Below are 20220 nucleotides of genomic sequence, written 5' to 3'. Positions count from 1 at the left end.
GATGTTCTTCTGCGGCTGTCTGGAATGCTCTTCCTTACGATATTAGAAAGCCACTGGAGATGTGCACTTTTAAATCTAGATTTAAAATTCATGTATTTAGAATTGATTTTAGTATTTAGTTTGTTTTACTTCCACGCACCTCCGAATTAGCATGGTTGGCTATGTACGGTGCAAAATAATTTCAACATACATACCGAAGCTCTTGTTCCATTGAAGGAACGTGTCACCTGTTACAAATTTGAAAGTGCCGTTTGTAGCTGGCCTCCTGAAGTTTTGGGTGTTTGAAGGGCAAACGTGTTAATATCACTGCATACATGTCCAGAGCACTGTAGGAAACCACAAAGAAATCAGTGTATTTGCACAAACTTTTAATAAAAAAGGCAACGGTCCTTAAATAAAACTAAAGGATTCGTAACGCCATGAGGATGCGCCATCACCTACACGCGTCTCTGCTCGGTCATCGCGCGATAAGGACGCAGCATTCCCGTGTCATCTACAAGCGTTTCCAATCATTCACCGCGCATTTGATGTGAAGACGCAGTGTCCCCTTCGCATGCCTCTGTTCGTTCACTGCATGTCACGTCAGTTGGCAAGCCGTGAGGACGTGGCGTCAGCGTACTGTCTCTTGTCTCTCCATGTCTCTCCCCGTGTCTCCCTTTGTAGCCCTCTGTCCATTTCTCTCTCGACTGTAATTCCGGTTTATCCCTCTCACCATCTCTGTCTCTCTTTCTCCTTGCTCCTCTTATTGTCTCTCTCCATGCCTCGCCCTGTGTCTCTCTCCCTACCATGATCCCTGTCCCTCTCACTGTCTCTCTGTCTCTCACTGTCTCTCTGTCTCTCACCCTCTATCTGTCTCTGTCTCTCACCGTCTCTCGGTCTCTCACTGTCTCTCTGTCTCTCACCATCTATCTGTCTCTGTCTCTCACCGTCTCTCGGTCTCTCACTGTCTCTCTGTCTCTCACCATCTATCTGTCTCTGTCTCTCACCGTCTCTCTGTCTCTCACCGTCTCTCCGTCTCTCACCGTCTCTCTGTCTCTCCCCATCTCTCGGTCTCTCACTGTCTCTCTGTCTCTCACCGTCTCTCTGTCTCTGTCTCTCCCCATCTCTCGGTCTCTCACTGTCTCTCCGTCTCTCACCGTCTCTCTGTCTCTCCCCATCTCTCTGTCTCTCCCACTCACCGTCTCTCTGTCTATTCCTCTCATCTCTCTGTCTCTCACCACCCCTCTGCCTCTCCGTCTCACCATCTCTCTGTCTCTCCCTCTCACCTCTCTGTCTGTCACTGTCTCTCTGCCTATCCCTCTCACCTCTCTCCGTCTCACCCTCTCTCAGTCTCTCCCTCGCATCGTCCCTCTGTCTCTCCCTCTCACCCGTCTGTCTGTCACCATCTCTTGGTCTCTCCCTTTCACCACCTCTCTCCCTCTCACCCTCACTCCCTTTCTCCATCTTCACTCTCCTCTCCGCAGCGCCCTGCCTATCCCTCTCGTTGCTCACCTCACTCTGCCCGTGTCCCTGCCCGTCCCTACGTCCATCCCTGTCGCCCTCCACGTGCCTCTCCCCGCGTTTCCCCATGGCTGCTTTTTCGTATCCGGGGTCCGATTTCTCAATTTTCACACGGACAGAGGGAGGTTTGATTTCAAGGACCTCCTCCTCTTCTTGCTCCTCCTCCTCCTGCTCATCTGCCCGTGTCTTCTTGTCTTTCTTCTTTAGTTTCTTATCCTTCTTCCTCTTCTTCTTCTGCTGCTTCTGCTTCTTCTCGTGGGATCCGTCTCCTACAGGGCCACAGGTTCAACCCACATGCTGTCGGTGATTGCTTTACCGGCGCAGCCCAAGGAGAAAGTTCTCCAATCACCGAGCATATGGGCCAGCGATGATGCGCAGATGGGTTCACACATCCATGTTTCCACATCGCTCTGCCTCTCTCTCTTGTGTCCAGCTCTCTCCCCACATCACTCTCCCCCCATGTCTCTCTTTCCCCCCATGTAACTCTCTCCACCCGTGTCTCTCTCTCCATGTCTCTCTCTCCGTGTCTCTATCTCTCCCGTCTCTCTCTCTCCCATGTCTCTCTTTCTCTCCCCCGTGTCTCTCTCCCGTGTCTCTCTCTCTCCCGTGTCTCTCCACATGTGTCTCTCCCCCATGTCTCGCTTTCTACCCCACCCCATGTCTCTCTCTTCCCCATGTCTCTCTCATCTATGGCTCTCCCCTCCCATGTTTCTCTCACTCCCCATGTCTCTCTCTCCCCCGTGTCTCTCTCTCCCCCGTGTCTCTCTCTCCCCCGTGTCTCTCTCTCCCCCGTGTCTCTCTCTCCCCCGTGTCTCTCTCTCCCCCGTGTCTCTCTCTCCCCCACCCCGTCTCTCCCCTGTGTGTCTCTCTCCCTGTGTCTCTTCCCCCTCACCCCATGTCTCTCCCCCATGTGTCTCTCTCCCACCGTGTCTCTCTCCCCCGTGTCTCTCTCGCCCCGTGTCTCTCTCGCCCCATGTCTCACCGTGCTTGCGTTTCCTCCGGGGAGATTCGTCAGTGTCACTGCGCGACCCGGTTGATCCCGCAGGGCAAGGGGTCCTGCTGGGGGTCTCGCTGGGGGTCTCGCTGGGGGTAGTGGCGGTGGGGGTGGGAACCAGGGGCCCACAGCCGTGCTCGCGCAGGGCCCGGGTGACCGGATCGGTGTCCGTGTGGTCCTTGGGGACACGGTACTCAGAGACGTGGTCCACGCGCAGTGTGCGGCCCTTGATCTGCCGCGCGCATTCACACATGCGCGCACACAAGCATACACACACGTAAATAAACACAACAACCGCCATTCGCCACTAAGTGGCGGTGACGTCACCCTAGCGCTTGTGCCAAGCTATGTACACGTTAAGGCACCAGGTCACAGGGCAGACCCAGGTGCCATGGGTTGACTGACTGAGATGACTGGTCGATGCACCACCTGTGCCCCCTACTGTGCCAACTTGCTGTGTTTTAGTTGCCCGGCGCTCCGCTCGTTGTTGCGAGCGTCACTCCTCTGTCCTCCATTGTTGCTGGAGGGTGACTGCCTCCAACTGCCCAGCAGCGTCCTTCAAGAGCCTCCTCCAGAGGCCTATCTTGACACCGCTGGTCATCGGCAAATCCACTCAGATCCACATCCTCTTGGACCACATCACTCCATTTCTTCTCTCTATCCAGCCAAACAAAGGCTGTTTAGGCATGCGGTGGCTGGGCATGTGGGCTACATGACCCAGCCAACGCAGCCTTGCCTGCCGAAGGAGCTCACCGATGGGACTTTGTCCAGGTCTTTCAAGGATTTGTGAGCTCCTGACACAATCCCGCCTGGTTAAACCCACGATAGATCGTAGGCAGGCCAGCCTAAATGTTTCTAACCAGCGAAGATGTCCCAATAGGAGGGTCCACGTTTCCCAAGCGTAGAGAATGAAGGGCATGACCTTGGCCATGAAGACCCGAAGCTGTGTGTGGAGCGACAGACCAGGTAGCTTGGACACAGCGTTATACAGCCGATGAAAAGATCATGCATCTCGACTGATTCAGTGAGACCTCTGCTGTCAAACCGGAACCATTTATGATCACACTGCCCATGTATGGAAAACTCTCCACTCTCTCCACAACTGCTCCATCACCAAAGGGTAGCTGAGGGGGTGGAGTGTTCGATGGTACAAAATACCCAGGCAGGTGCTTAGATTTTGTCGGGCTGATGGTAAGACCTCACCTCTTAGTAGCACATTCCAGGTTCAGCAGCCGTGCCTCCAACTCCTCCTCTGGTTGAGCAGCAATTACCAGATCATCAGCGTACATGGCATGGTTGACCAATAGGGAGCCATTCTTCAACCACACATGGGCATCGATCAGCCTCCCATTGCATCTATACCAGATGGAAATTCCTCCGGTACAACCATGGAAAGCTTCTTGAACTACTTGGTCAAAGATGGTGTTAAATAATGTGGGAGATAGAGAACATTCCTGTCGCACCCCTAGGTGAACAGGGAATGGCTCCGACTTCTGGCCACGTAGCTTTACCCGGGCCTGCTCACCATCATGAAGGCCCTGAATGATTCTGAGCAGACAGTCAGGGACTCCGAATGCATTAAAAACTGCCCACAGCCCTGTCCTATTGATGGTATCATAGGCCTTGACCAGGCCAATAAAGCAAAAATGTAGGTCTTGTTGGAATTCCCTACGCCTCTGCTGTCGCAGACGGACAGAGAATATGGCATCCGTGCAGGACCGCCCTGGTCTGAAACCACATTGGAGCTCCCCGCAAGCCTCTCTCCTCAGCGTGCCTGGCAAGGCGATATTGAATAAACCTTGCCAGGACCTTTCCCGGCACAGTGAGAAGAGAGATGCCCCCATAGTTGTTACAATCTGTTGTTACAATCTGTGCAGTCCCCCCCCCATCCTTACAATCCTGCGGAACCTGTCCTGTGGGCCAGACAGTTGTGATGATGTCATGTAGGGCAGTTTGCGCACAAATGCAACCCTCCCTCAGCATTTTGCTTGGGAGATCGTCTCTGCCCGGTGCTTTTCCTGGTGTCAGATCGCCCCTAGCACATCCTCCACAGATGGCATCTCAGCCAACCATTCAGAAGGGGTGGCTACTTCTGCCAATATTTGAGGCACAGCAGCCCTCAAATATTTACAGGCCCACTCCTGTCCCCTAGACAATGGGAGTGGGTCTGTCGTTTTCTCTCAACCAGCCGGAACACCTCCTCCTTCAGCCAGGGTCTCTGGGGAGGTCTGGACTGCATACTCAATGCAGTCGTTACAGCTGCATGAACCACAGTCCTGAACCTCACCCATTTCCCCTCAGCATCAGAAGGAGGGGGGGCATGATGCTAACCCCAGCTGCAAGCGATGTTGAAACTCCTGCTTGCAACTATCCTCAGCCAGCTGAGACCAGGCCACTGTGGGTTTGAATGGAGTCCTATATGGACACCCAGCAATGGTCAGTGGGCAAATCAGCTCCATGGTCGTTCCTGGTGTAAAGGACATTGGCCCGCATCCGCTGGTCCATAATTATATAGCTCAGCAGATGTTCTTGCTTGGACCCGGCATGCATACATGTTGCGTGGATGCGCTGATGCTGGAACGTGTTCGTAAATACAAGCCCATGGGGCTGCACAAAAGTCTAGCAGCCTCCTACCGTTGTTATTGAGCCAATCTGGCCCATGCCTTCCAATCACTCCAGACCAGGTGCCAGCATCATGACCCACTCGGGCATTAAAGTCACCCAACAGGATGACTCTATCCCGAGGGGCCATTTTAGCTAGCACCTGTGACAGGAGGTCATAGAAGGCATCGGCTTTGCCTGCATCCCTTCACTGATGTTCATCTTCGGTGGGGGCATAAGTAACCATGACCACCACTCCTCGCCTCTGGTTCATGGGAAGGTGAGCCCATAGTAGCCTGGGGCTTACAGCTTCCCACACCTCACCGCCATGCTCCCACACCCCATTAATTGCTTTGTTCAGAAGAAATGCCACTCCCTGTTGTTTGGCAGTCTCCTGCCCTGAGTAGAGAACTGTCCACCCCTCATGATGACTGGAGCCAGAACCGGTTTACCAGACCTCCTGTATTCCACAAAGGTCCAGGCGGTACCGGTCCATCTCCCGACAGAGGAGTGGCAGCCTCTCCTCCGCAACGAGAGTCCGAACATTCCATGTGGCCGATCTCAGTGTTTTCCTGTTCCTGGATCTGCCAGATGGAGTTTGGCCATGAGGCGCCATGAACACCTGTCCCCTTGGTGTGTAGCACGGGCTCATGTCGGTGTTTGGTGAGAAAGAAGTGCCAAGTGGAGGGGTTACCAGCCCCTCGCATGCACTGATCTACCTACATCCCCCAATCACACCAACACGGCCCGCATACACACATAGCCTGCACCAATTACACAGCCTCTACCACACGCACACTATCTGCGCTGCACTGTACACAGTGTATTGCACTACACACTATGCTATTCAAGCCACAATGCACCATCGACTACAGTACACACACACACGCTACAGTACACCCCTGCTATAGTAGACCCAACGTTACATTAGACTCCACGCTACAGTAGACCACACTAGTTATAAACATACACAGAAGAACACACGCACACAGATACACAAACACACAGAAACGAGGACAAAGATAATCTGTACCGGTTCTGGGCCTCTAGGTCGATTCGGCCTCAAATGTGTACCTGGTGCAGTGTGTAAACATCTCCACTGTGGAGACAAAGGCGGCCGGGCGTGGTGCAGGCCAACCCACCCTCTCGTGTGCCGTGCCGGCCTTCATAGGTGCTACTCGCTAACAGCACTTGCCCCAAGAGTATGTTAAGGCAATACGGGGTGATCTTTGTCTCTGTGATTGAGTGCGAGTAGGTGAGTGTGGTGAGTCAAGTATATGAATGGGTGGGTGAGTTAAGTGTATGAGTGGGTGAGTGAGTGAGTGGGTTAAGTGTGAGGGTGTGTGTGGGAGTGTATGAGTATCTGAGTAGTGCGAGTAGTGTGGGCGAGTTAATTACTGTGTGGGTGGTTGAGTGAATAATTCAATGGGTGTGTGAGTGTATGAGCCAGTGGGTGAATGCGTAATTGCATGAGCACGCAAATGCACAACAAAACGAACACAACCCACACAGAAACAATCGACCCACGTCACAAAAATGCAACGATCATCACCACCACTAACACCACACCACCATCGTACCTTGATGCCGTTGAAGTTATCCACTGCTAGATTGGTGCTGCGCTGATCCTCATAGCAGATGAAGGTGAAGCCCTTGGACTTTCCCGTGGCCTTGTCCCTCACCAGGTTCAGGTTCACCACCTCCCCGTACCTGAGTCGCACAGCAGCAGAATCAGCGGCGTCATTACAAACAGCATCGGCATCAAAAGTATAAATTATTAAACTATGAAAACGAAACTACTTTTTACACGCTTTTATTTAACTCACTCCGTCTGTTGTATCCTCAAAAACGAAATCTTGTAACTCAATTTTTACCCACTTACCAATGTGCTATCGACTTATAACTTGAAATACCTATGTCATACTGATGACAATGCTATATTCTATCATTGAAAATTAAAAAATATATATTTTTAAACGATCTTTTTTATGGCTCTAATTGTCGACGCTCAACTCACGTTGGCTGTAAATCACCACGGTCCCTTACGTTACGGCAAGCCACGGGGAGCCACGCCGAGGGGCGGGGGATGTGGAAGGAGGGGAGGGACGATGGGGGAAGGGGGCAGGGGGAAGGGCAGCTCGGACAGTACATTTTATTAAAGCGTGTTTAAAAAAAAAGTATTTTTAAATATTTTATTTTATTTTACCAGGTAAGGGCCCACTGAGCTGTATAGCTCTTTTTTTAGAGATGACATGACCACAGATGCTTATCATGTGGAAATGTATAGCAGCAGCCACATGCTCTAAACGTGTGACCTTCATTCTAAATGGTGAGGGGAAAACACCGAAAGACCCGGAAAAAAATCCAAGTGAACACGGGGAGAGAGAGACACACACAGATTCCAAATATACAACAGGCGTCAAGATCGGGATTGAACCCACGACCTCCTGCATACCAGGCGAGGTAGTTAACATCTTCTAGCCACCACGGCACCCCGAGCCAATACGGCGCCAATACAAACAGCAAAGGCATCAGCAGCACCAGAATCATAATCATCAGCAACATCACCTGCATGATCATCATCAGTGTCATTATGCCTGCAATTATTATCACATCATCATCACACGTATGTATGCACGGATGTTGAACTTCTTTCGCACTGTACGTAGCTAAGCGTGCTAACCGGAGGTGCAAGGGTAGGACAACAAACTAAACACAAAAAGCAGTTCTAAGGAAATTAGTTTTCAATGTAGTATAGTGGTGCAGTGTATAGTAGTGCAGTGTGTAGCAGTGTCGTATGTAGTGTATAGTAGTAGGTATGTTGAACTTCTTTAGCACCGTACGTAGCCAACCGTGCTAATCTACTGGACATTTTTTAAAAGAGCTTTATAGCTCACCGGATTCCTCCAGTATGAATATTCTCACTGTGAGAAGATGCAGATGTCATCACGCTACACATTTACTGCAGCCTTGCACCCCTTTGGTTCTTAATCATAAAAATAATAACAACGTTAATAAGTACATAGGGGGTTTGATAAAACAAATCTGTAACTTTCTTGATTTGAAGCTTTCTTGAATGCAGGAATCCATCCTCGTTGGTTCTTTCAGGTAAAGTCACGTAGGTATAAAATAAAATAAATCACGTCTCGGGCGCAACGCAAGCGTCCGTCATCATGTGGGAAAGCATGATGAGGAAAGCATGATGATTTCCCACCTGATGACAGATGCTTGTGTTGCGCCTGAAACGTCGTGATTTATTTTATTTTATACCTACGTGACTTTACCGAAAGAACCAGAGTATTGAAATCTGTAACTTACCGTGCCCCGTGTTTCATTTGCGTTTCGATGATTTTACCTTTGAAAAAAATCTGGCCACGTCTCGCACACCCCCAGAAAGGGAATCTCGCACCCCAAGGGGGTGCGTGATGGACCTCTGCTGAAGAACCACTGCCCTGCAGTCCTGTCTGTGTCTGTCTCTCACTGCGAGAAGATGCAGATGATGTCGCCCTCCGAGAGCTCGTAGGGGAGTCCTCCGACGAAGATCCAGGCGCTGCCGCGGTAGTCGGCGTGCCACGACGCCGCCTCGCTCACGCCCTGCGCCGACTCGCGCGCGTTCATCGCGTTCACGCGGCGCACCTGGGTCAACGGGCTGGGGGGGGGGACACGGGGGAGGTTATGGGGGGTCACGGGGGGGGCACGGGGGAGGTTATGGGGGGTCACGGGGGGGGGGAGACATCGGGGGGGTGGGAGACGGGGGGGGGGGGCACGGGAGGGGGGACGGGGGGGGTCATGGGGGAGAGAGAGACAGGGGGTGGTAGAGATACGGGGGGGGAGGGGTGGAGGGAGACACGGGGGGGGAGACACGGGGGGGAGGGGGGGGAGACGGGGGGGGGAGACATGGGAGAGGAGACACGGGGGGGAGAGACACGGGGGGGGGGAGAGACGGGGGGGGAGACACGGGGGGGGGGGGGAGACACGGGGGGGGGGGAGACAAGGGGGGGGAGACACGGGGGGGGGGAGACGGGGGGGGGGAGACACAAGGGGGGGGAGACACGGGGGGGAGAGACACGGGGGGGGGGGGAGAGACGGGGGGGGAGACACGGGGGGGGGAGACACGGGGGGGGGAGACACGGGGGGGGGGAGACACGGGGGGGGGGGAGACACGGGGGGGGGGGGGAGACACGGAGGGGGGGAGACACGGGGGGGGGGAGACAAGGGGGGGAGACGGGGGGGGGGGAGACACACGGGGGGGGAGACACGGGGGGGGGGGAGACGGGGGGGGGGAGACACGGGGGGGGGAGACGGGGGGGGGGAGACACGGGGGGGGGGGGAGACACAAGGGGGGGGAGACGGGGGGGGAGACGGGGGGGGGAGACGGGGGGGGGGAGACACGGGGGGGGGGGAGACGGGGGGGGGGGAGACACGGGGGGGGGGGGAGACACGGGGGGGGGAGACACGGGGGGGGGAGACACGGGGGGGGGGGGGAGACACAGGGGGGGGGAGACACAGGGGGGGGGAGACACGGGGGGGGGGAGACGGGGGGGGGGGAGACACGGGGGGGGGGGGAGACGGGGGGGGGGAGACAGGGGGGGGAGACGGGGGGGGGGGAGACGGGGGGGGGGGAGACACGGGGGGGGGGAGACAGGGGGGGGAGACGGGGGGGGGGGAGACACGGGGGGGGGGGGAGACGGGGGGGGGAGACGGGGGGGGGAGACGGGGGGGGGGAGACGGGGGGGGGGGGAGACACAGGGGGGGGGGAGACACGGGGGGGGGGAGACACGGGGGGGGGGGGAGACACGGGGGGGGGAGACACGGGGGGGGGGGGAGACACGGGGGGGGGGAGACACGGGGGGGGGGGAGACACGGGGGGGGGGGAGACACGGGGGGGGGGAGACACGGGGGGGGGGGGGAGACACGGGGGGGGGGGGGGAGACACGGGGGGGGGGGGAGACACGGGGGGGGGGGGGAGACACGGGGGGGGGGGAGACACGGGGGGGGGGCAGTGGAAGGGGAGTGAGAGGGATGAGGGAGGTTTGGGAGAGAGGCGACAATGTGAGGCTGAGAGAGCAGAGGAGGCGAGTGAAGAGGGGAGGGGGTTGGAGAGAGGAGGTGATGAGGTGAGAGAAGTCGCAGCAGCAGCGGATCGAGAGAGCGCGCAGCCTGCGACGCTAGGCCTTAGGGCTCGCGTGGGGGTCTGGAGATCAAAACCACACGGAGGCCTCGGCGATGGATCGTCTGTGCGACACCATTAAAGCGTATTATTACTACTACGACACTACTACTGTCGTTGCGAGAATCTCTGCACTTTGTAAAACTCACTTCATAGTGGCGGACGGGCCCGGCAACAAGAAAATCAAAAAATAAAGCGTTCGATTAAACGACTCATCGCCAACGATTCCCTGCCAGCGATTCCCATGTGGAGGCGGAAGACGTGAATCGATTCTTAATTTTTAGTTCGATTACCACCCGTGACTGCGTCGCAATGAAGTCAACAGCGATAATCGGCGCCTTCGATTCGACAACGGAAGGAATCACTACGACTCAATCTTCGAATGGCTGGTGTGGTCAATAGTGTAGTGTATAATGTATTGTAGAGTAGTGTATAGTATAGTGTAGTGTACAGTAGTGCAGTGTATAGTAATGTATAAATATATAGAAAGTGTAGTGTATAGTAGTGTCTAGTAGATTGCAGGAATCCATACTCTTTGGTTCTTTCGGTAAAGTCACGTAAGTAGGAAAATATATATACGATGTTTCGATCGCAACACAAGCGGTCCGTCCTCAGGCGGAAAAAAATTATCCAGCAGTGGAGCTGCTGAACCAGGAAGAAACACAGCGAGAGAGCTGTTACAACAAAAGGTTATATATGTGGCGAAGGGCAAGCAGGCGGGGTCTGAGCTGGAAAATAATTCCATCCCCGCACGCAAGCATGTCAGTTGTGTTAATGGGGGAGATTAGGGAAAGAGATATTAGGGAGAGAGATTAGCATGAAATGAGCTTCCATCGCCATTAGAGTATCGTCCCCGCATATGCGCACAACAGCGGTGTTAATGGGAGATTAACACTATGTTGTTGGGAGAGATTATGCAGAGAGATTAGGGGGATTATCAAGTTAACGCAAGAGAACCACCGCAACGGTGGTCGTGCCAGTGAGACACACAGCCCATCACACAGCCAGAACCATCGATACATGGTTCAGCAGTTCCACTGCTGGATTATTTTTTTCCGCCTGAGGACGACCCGCTTGTCTTACGATCGAAACGTCGTGATATATTATTTTTATATGGGTTGTATAAGGACAACACAAATAAACACAAAAAGTAGTAATAAAATGAGTTCTCAATCTAGAATGGGTTCCGAGCCCCATTCGTCAGTCGGGTGTTCGTAAGTCGTTGACTGCATGTACAATATATATTTTGTTTCCCTGCTTAACTATGAACTACTTTTTTACTTTACCAGGTAAGGACAACTGAGCAATGTAGCTCTTTTGTCTGAAGCGACCTGGCCATCATCAAATGATAGCTCAACGAAGTGGCTTATCATGTGGACAATTTAGCAGCCAAATACTCGAAACGCTTGACGTTGATTTTAAAAATTGGGGAGGAAAACCCAGTGAGGGTGAGTGGTGATTGGTGAGGGTGTGATTGGTGAGAATGAGTGGTGAGTAGTAAGGGTGAGTGGCGGTTGTGAGTGGTGATTAGTGAGTGGTCAGGGTGAGTGGTGAGGGTGAATGGTGAGCGGATATGACGTCACGGGGGGAGGGGTTAGGTCACGTGGGAGAGAGGGGTAAGCTCTTAAGGGAGAGAACCGGAAGAGACGGGAGGAGAGTGTGGGAATAAAGACAGGGTGAGGCCACGCAGGGCAGAGGGTGGAGAGTGGCGAGATCGCCACGCGGTGAGACTCGGCACCGTCGGCCAGCGGTGACCGGGCACGGGTGGAACGGAGAGCAGCGGTGGAGCTGCCGCGAGAGCAGCTGAAAGACTGCACAAGGAAGCCTGCAGCGGAGCTGCATCGGAGTGGAGAAAGGCTACGGGAGCGACGGCAGCTGTCGAGCTGCCAAGCGGGGAGGCTCTGAACGAGGGCCGTGTGGGACAAGTTGTAAGAACCCAAATAAAGGACAACGGAGACAGACACAGTTAAAGAGTCCTTTATTACATGTATAAAGCAAGAAACTTATATCGGTGAAAACAAATCGCAAAAAAAAGTGACTAAAATAAAGTTTTAGAGGTAAGACTAGGAGTTCTGCATGAACGCGTCTCCCTCACTTGCTCTCTCGTAAAAAAATATGAAAATAAGAATAGACTTTGACCATTTTGGCAATAATATAACACAAGTTATGCTAACATGTTTAAACACCACAAATATACCTTTTGCAAGGCATATAGTCTGCATAAACCATTGATGCCTTGCAAAAGGTATCATCTATGTGGTGTATGAACATCTTAACACAACTCCTGTTACTGGCAAAAAGATCCCATATATATAACCCAAAAACTATTTTTAAAAATATATAGTTTGCAAGGTAAGGCCCATTGAGCTATGTAGCTTTTTCTTTTTAGAAGCTCCTAATCTTATTTCTAATAATTTTTGTTACTGGCAAAAAGATCCCATATATATAACCCAAAAACTATTTTAAAAAATATATAGTTTACAAGGTAAGGCCCATTGAGCTATGTAGCTTTTTCTTTTTAGAAGCGACCTGGTCACACACAAATGATGGCACAATTAAGTGGACTTATTATCGTTTGGACATTTGTTTAGCAGCCAAATACTCTAAATGCGTGATGTTGGTTCTAAATGTGGAGGAGAAAAATCTGAGGACCTGGAGAAAAATCCACTCGACCATGGAGAAAAAGAGAGACACGAACTCCAAATATACAACAGGCGTCAGGTTCGAGATCGAACCCACGACCTCCTGCATACGAGGCGAGGCAGATAACATCTTCTAGCCATCGGGGCACCCACGCGTACACAGCCACCACCGCCCGGCTACATGACATTGTACGTCGCCACGCCTCCCGTGATTGTCTACGTGACCGATTTCCCCACCCCCCGGGTTTAAAAGGGAGACCTGCAGGCGACCACTGATAGCAGACTGCTGAGGCAAGCGGAAATGGGGCATCTGGCCGCGTGCATGGTGGTGCTGGGGCTGTGGGTGAGCGGGGCGCAGGGTGGTGAGTAGTTACCGCACGGCTCCCCTACCCACTTGCATGGCACCGCACGGCTCGAGAGCCCGCACGGATTCAGGCGCGTGTGCGTCTCGCGACGGTTTAAATGTGACGATGTGACCGCGTGGACATTTGCGGCAAATGTGATTGGCAGATTATTTCGTTTTTTTGTGGGGTCAGATAACACACATAACGTGCATACAAAATGTACAAACATAAAGAACATACATAATATGCACATAAATACACAGACACAACGAATTTGGGCATACAGCTTCCTCCGCTCTACATTTGAGAAGCACCCCGCCTGGTAATTCCCTGAAGTGTGTACCCAGAGCTGCTGTGAAAAGGAGATTGAGTGCTTCCTTGCTGCGACGACATTCAGTTTTAGTGGCACTGAGCCACCGCTAGCTGACTCATCACCAGCATTCACAGCAGGTGCACTCCCCACTGCTGTTGAGAAAGACCTTCGCACTTCATTCACAAGCTTTGCAGCTATCTCGGTAGGGAGAAGCCACTGCCCCTCCGTTGCCTGGTTTCACTAAATCGCCCACCCTCATAAGACGTGCGTCTAGCATGCATTTATCCATGGCAGGGCTCACAAGAGAGGGTAGTGCCATGTTCGGGTTCCACAACAGCGGCTCGTGAGTTCATTCTGATGCTGACCAGGGTTTATTCAGTCGGGCAGTGACAAGGAAACCCCAGGTCTATAAGACACTCCTGTAGAAGTGAGGAATCTGTGAGTGGAATACCCATAATGTCCATAAAGAAGAGCTGCTTGCTATACTGAAGGCCCCATCAGGTTATTGAGAAAAAAAGATCATGTGGAACACCACACGGGTGATGGATCTGTGTAGAGAACCCTCTGTACGGCTTGTAGGCGAAAGGTAGAGAGTTGGCTCCGTACACACACCAGACCATAGTTATGTATATACATTATGCATATACATACCACATTTATATAATGCACATACCTAACGTATATAGATGATGTAAATACAGAGTGTACATACATCATGCGCATCTGGGATGTACGTACATAGTGTATGTTGATTAACTGTGAATAACCCAGCCAATAATAGACACCCATTGTATTTTATATGACTACATTAACCCCGTGGATTTTTCTCTGGATCCTCCGGGTTTTACCTCCTCATTTAGAACCCATATAATCCAGCAGTGGAATTGCTGAACTAGATTCATTTTTTTCCGCCTGAGGACGACCGCTTGTGTTGCGATCGAAACGTCGTTATTTATTTTATTTTATACCTACATGACTTTACCGAAAGAACCAAAGAGTAAATAGCTATATATCTCAGTAGTGGGCCTTACCTTGTAAAAAAAAAAAATGTTTAATAGTTTTAGTTGAGAGTGGCACCCAGAGGTTTTCGAGCAATGGAAACCCGTGGTCAACTGTAAAGGTGATGCTGAGGTGTTGTGGCATCCGTATCCCTGACCACAATGACCCCTTTACATTAATTATACAGTATTTGTTTTGTTGGGAAAGAAAATTACAACCAATGTCTACGTGTGCTCATGTATGTTGAACTTCTTTCACTACGTACATAGCCAACCGTGCGAATCGGAGGTACAGGGAAAGGACAACAAACTCAACACAAAACACAGCTCTGTGAAGAAATGAGTTTAAAATCTGGATTATTTAAAAGTGCATAGCTACAGAAGCTTCCTAATAAAGAATGTAAGGACGTTCCAGACGGCTACAGAAGCGCATGTAAAATCACGGGATGTGGTAACCGTTTTTGTTCAAACCAGATCTAAACCTAAACTAGATTGTTATTTTTATCAGGTAAGGCCCACTGAGCAGTGCAGCTCTTTTTCAGCAGCGACTTGGCTATCACAAATGATAGCGCAACGAAGTGGCTTATAAATAATAACTCAACCAATAGAATATTCATTTCAATGTATATGTATACATTAACCCCCCCTCTCCTAATTGTCTCACAAGTGATGACATCACATTCACCTCGTTCTATTTAAGATCCAAACAGGGGGAGGATTTCCCCACAATTCTTGCTATTGCCTGATGAGGCTGGTTAATGCAATTACTGGTGAAACGTGAGGGTACTCGAATTGTAAATGTTGTGGGTTGACTCTCCAACACACTGATTGGTGCTGAGCTCGTAAATAATTGGCACGTTTTGTTTACGTGACAAACCTTACTGATTGGCCATGTCGGGTGATGGCGGGTTAACAATATATTGAAATTTACGCGATCTATTCCAAAAACTTACGATGAAGAATTGGCGTACGTGTTAAAGTGATGATGACCTCGAATGCGTTCCTCTGTTTCCACTTCCAGTTGTTGCTGCCCCCTTTGAGGCAGACGTGAGCTTCCAGTGCTCCAAATTCGGTAGCAGAGCATCAGTGTACACCAAGAGGGCCGTCATAGGCATGGAAGGTGGAACTGTAATGCTGCCCTGCATCTTCTCGCTGACTAATTGGACGAATCAAGTCTATGTGCAGTGGAGGGTGAGTCGCATGAGTACGATCATATTCACGAGCGAGACGAACTTCACGGAGGGGACTTTCACGGACCGGCTGGGGCTCGTGGGTGACCTTCGAAAGGGCCAGGCTAACATCAGCATCAGTGACCTGAGGCCTGGCGACAAAAACGTCTACTACTGTGACATCCTCGAGCGGCCCACAAAGCAAAACAACAATTTGGTTCACTCTGACAATCACGGAACCTACTTGGACATCCAGGAAGGTAAGGCGACGTCGTGGGTAGAAGTCTGTCCTCACACTCCGGCACTCCACAAATTAATGGTATTCCTGGACAATATTGCGGGCAATGGTCACCACTGTCAACGTGTTGATTTTGGTATGACAGTGCCAAAGTGATACAGAGTGTGTTAAAGAAAAAGAACAGTGTTCATGAAGATTGTTCTGTCAACAGAGTGCACATACTTGGGTAAGCAGGTAGTCTCTGTCTTAGGATTTGAGTTGTCATTGCCGTTGGCCATGAAGGAAGAAGCAGTGATCGGTTTGTACAAATATGGGTAGAGAAAAAGAAAAACCTCGTATGATCCATTATTCATCAAATGTAATTTACGGACGAATGGAACAGACTGAGGCGTAAATGATATTTCCACAAGATGTTGTGGATATGGCATTGCAAATCAGCCAATACATTTCCGTCATGGCCATATGAAGTTAAACTATCAATTCCCCAGGCATCCGTATTCCCTTCTACGTGACTTTACCGAAAGAACCAAGAAGAGAAATATAAATGTGTCGTTAAACCCGCCACCACATGACAACCAATTAGTAAGGTTTGTCACTTAAACAAAACGTGACAATTCATTTCTAGTACAGCACACTGGTGTGTTGGCATGTTTTGATCACGTGACAAACCTTATAAATGGCTGTCGGGTGGTAGCAGGTTTAACGACGTATTTATATTAACGCGATCTAGCCCCCTTCTGTGTAGGTACCGCCCCTCCCCCTCTCCTGTACCAGACATAGGATTTGGGGCTGCTTTGGGTAGCTGTGGAGGTTGTGGAAGGTGTTTGGGGTGTGTGTGAAAGATTATAGTTGACCTAAATTGGAATTGACTAAACCTACCACATGACACATAAAACTTTACAAACCAGTGCAATCTAAATACACTGATTACTTCAACAACTCGACCCAAGATGAAGCTAAAAAAACTAAACTATTTCTTTTATTTTACCAGGTAAGGCCTCGCTGAGCTGTATAGCTCTTTTTCAGAAGCGACCTGGCCACACGTAATGATAGCTCAATGAAGTGATCCTAAAACGATCATGTGTGATGAAAACAAAAGTACCTGGGGATACGCTGCATGTACCAGGGTGGTAATGTTCCCTGTAAACATCGCTCTGTGTGCCCTCTGCTCAAACATGCAGGGACGGTGGCTCTGAGCCAAATTGTATCAACTCCACATTCCTACAGTGGAGGTTGCTGTCCGTAAAGAATGACCACTGATTAATTCCTACGAAGTGGTTCTACTTTTATTGACTGCTATAGGTTGAACTAACATGCAACCGTAATACAGTCTGTTCTCCTATAACACGTAGTTTTCATAACGTGAATTGGATATATAATACGCTGAATGTATGAGGAAACGTATTTTTTATAACGCGGATGTGAATTGGATATCACGCAATTGGGTGAATGAAACTATATCACAGCGACTAGAAATAAGTGGTTGTAACGGCTGCCTCGGCGTAGCATCATCATCATCATCACAAGGCATTGGGATGCTGCTGGATGCTTCAAGATGCTATCAACCATGCGCTTCGGTCTTTGTTCGGCCTGCGTTTACTTATTTTGCATGTCTGTGCTTTACCCCCTGTATTATTTATTATAACGCGATTTTTCCATCACGCGGTGGTCTTCACTAACACAAATACTTAAATTTTATAGAACCAAACCATACAAACTCACCACCGGCCATGACTCGAAGTGCGCTGACCACCGTGCTACCTGACCTTCCTGTTGCAGGGGTTAATCGTGATTTTCATATCTCCACAGGCCTCCATTCTGCCACGACCTCCACCTGCCCCTGCACCCACCAGTGGGCCCTTAGGAGAAGTCTCGCTGCAATATCCGTTTGCTTTGTTTTGATCTCGATGGTCTCTGTGGCTGCTTTCGGATACATGAAGTGGAGACAAAACCGCACCACAGGTAAAGAAAGGTGTTTTTGCCATTAAGAGTGGCTGTCACCTGATGAAGTTGGCTGTTGTTGTAATCGCCAGAAAAACGTCACCGTGCTCGAATTGTAAATGCTGTGGGGTTACTCTCCAACACAACCTGTAAGTGTTGAAGTAGGCGTGCGCCTTTTTGGGTTTTTTGGCGTCTTCTGGTCTAACACCATTTGAGACAATGCTCAAAATAAAGCTGTCTCTGGTGTGGACCAATCAGTTTCAAAGACAATGCATATATTAGCAGTGTTTTTGGTTTGCATTCTGACCACAAGTATCGTGGTTAATGCACACACGATTCCTTGTAAAAGCTTTCAGTTTGGTGTTTTGTTGCCAGAAAAAGGGGAAAACCTATTCTCATGTATGCTAGTAGTGAGGACTTGTGTGAGTCACTGGCTCTGTGTGTCAGTCTGATGGCCTATATATTTGGAGTTTGCATGTTCTCATTGTGGTCGCGTGAATTTTATCCGGGTCTTCCGGGTTTTCCCTCCAACATTTATAATCAACGTCAAGACGCGTTTAGAGTATTTGTCTGCTACAATACATTTCCACATTTTGAGAAAGAGAGCAATGCAAACTCCAAATATAAAGCATGCGACAATAACAACAATGCGTGTTAATGTTTTTCCACATCTCCTTCCAGCCAACACGACACCTGAAGTTATGTACGAAACGGTGGACATGCATCACGATTCCCTCGTCGATACTGCATACACCGCACAGCTTCACATGGACAGATGCAACGAGACATACACGAAAATTAAACCGATCGCAGTTTTGGGAGGTGAAGCCCTGAGCTCTGCAAGCACGCAAGCAGCTTAACCGAGACCCAAATGGCAATCTGGAGCTGTGCTTTTTTTCTTGTTACACCAGTCCCTTGGTTAATGTTTTTCTGAAATCGTATATTATCAGTGCACGTTTGTTTGCATGTTCACCACAAGTACGTGTAGTTAATGTAGATGCCTACCAAAAATGTATATATTTGCTTTTTTAATATCTTAACACAACTGCCGTTTTGTTATTTCCAGAAACGGTAGAATTTTTTTCATACTCTGGTTCTGCTTAAAAAAAGGTCCCATGCTATGTTTTTTTTTAATCCGTTCCACAAAAACTATCGCTAATCGAAATAACTGTCAATGGAATATAGGAATTGCACGTTTGAAAATCGTTAATGTCACCAAGTTGACCTTGATAATGTCCTGCCTCGTTTTGAGGCTGAATTACTTTCCTACTCTTTTATTTTGCGAATTCACTTCAGGAGCCATTGCAATCGCTATAAATTCACTTATACACTTTAGAAATAAGTAAAAAAAATCACTGAGGTCTGCATTAGAGCTGTTTCCACCGCTCAAACCGAAAATGTATAATGTAAACAAAGCCGAGGTCTAAACTCGCTCATAAATGGGCGTCACTCATTGGCTGAGGGCGTGGCTCAGCCCCCACTTATGAGCGCTCGGAATGGCCAAATTTAGCACCACCACGTGCTCATGTAACGGAAACATGTTAGCGTTCGTCAACATTTGTAAGGTTCAGTCTAAACCATGGGGGTCCTTGGGGAGGCGAAAGGTAAACCGAAAAGACCGTTAACCGATGTCACTGCTAACCGAGGGACGACTGTTTATAGAAATAAAAACATTATTACTTAGCAGTAGTCGATGTTTTTTTTATTCGGGTTAGATCACGTGAATATAACAGCCAATTAAAGTCAGCTTTTTTGTCACGAAAACAAAATGTGCCGAATTAGTTACTTGTTCAGAAGTCACCGGTGTGTGTGTGTGTCTGTTGCGGAGTAAAACCCACAACATTTTACAAATTAACGACACGTTTATAATTTACGCGATATAGCCCCCCAAAAAACAACCTCATATGGATAATATTGGTCGCAAAGCCTTACTACTATTACTATTGCACGTTAAACATTACTCATCAGCATTGTAATCAAATTCTGCTTTCCTGCATGGTCAATTACGAGGCATCATCACCCCTTTAAGGGTGCAATGCACGTGAGCACACCAACACGAAGAATATCTTACCTCGTCTCGCACTCCTCACTTTGCTCGTGCGCAGCATGCGCAAGTGAGATACATTATCGTGGACATGTATTTTATCCACAGTCTTGCTTTTTAAACGCTTTGATTTAACTCACTGTTGTTGTCATATCCTCAAATCCTGTAACTCAATTTTAACCCACTTCCCAATGTGGTATCGACTGCAAACTTGGTATACTTATGTCATACTGATGGCAATACTATATTCTATCATTAAAAATAAA

General features: G+C 49.8%; 2 protein-coding genes across 2 annotated transcripts; one reads left to right on the top strand and one right to left on the bottom strand.

Moving 5' to 3' along the window:
- Window positions 1–353: 353 nt before the first annotated feature.
- Window positions 354–10506, bottom strand: RBMX2 (RNA binding motif protein X-linked 2). Its single transcript, XM_061579251.1, has 5 exons — window positions 10415–10506; window positions 8577–8744; window positions 6676–6805; window positions 2483–2726; window positions 354–1769 (listed from the first exon to the last, which is right to left on the bottom strand). Exons 1-5 carry the CDS (start codon window positions 10417–10419, stop codon window positions 709–711), a joined length of 1608 nt encoding a protein of 535 aa, XP_061435235.1. The 5' UTR covers window positions 10420–10506; the 3' UTR covers window positions 354–708.
- Window positions 10507–13169: 2663 nt separating this feature from the next.
- Window positions 13170–19794, top strand: LOC133360561 (uncharacterized). Its single transcript, XM_061579358.1, has 4 exons — window positions 13170–13269; window positions 15584–15991; window positions 17779–17931; window positions 18592–19794. Exons 1-4 carry the CDS (start codon window positions 13209–13211, stop codon window positions 18768–18770), a joined length of 801 nt encoding a protein of 266 aa, XP_061435342.1. The 5' UTR covers window positions 13170–13208; the 3' UTR covers window positions 18771–19794.
- The last annotated feature ends 426 nt before the right edge of the window (window positions 19795–20220 follow it).

The sequence above is a fragment of the Lethenteron reissneri genome, chromosome 69 (genome assembly GCF_015708825.2).
Source record: "Lethenteron reissneri isolate LAM-NWPU_2019-01 chromosome 69, ASM1570882v1, whole genome shotgun sequence".
NCBI lineage: Eukaryota > Metazoa > Chordata > Hyperoartia > Petromyzontiformes > Petromyzontidae > Lethenteron > Lethenteron reissneri.
The sequence above is the reverse complement of the archived record's forward strand: the minus strand, read 5'-3'. Positions and strand labels throughout refer to the sequence as shown.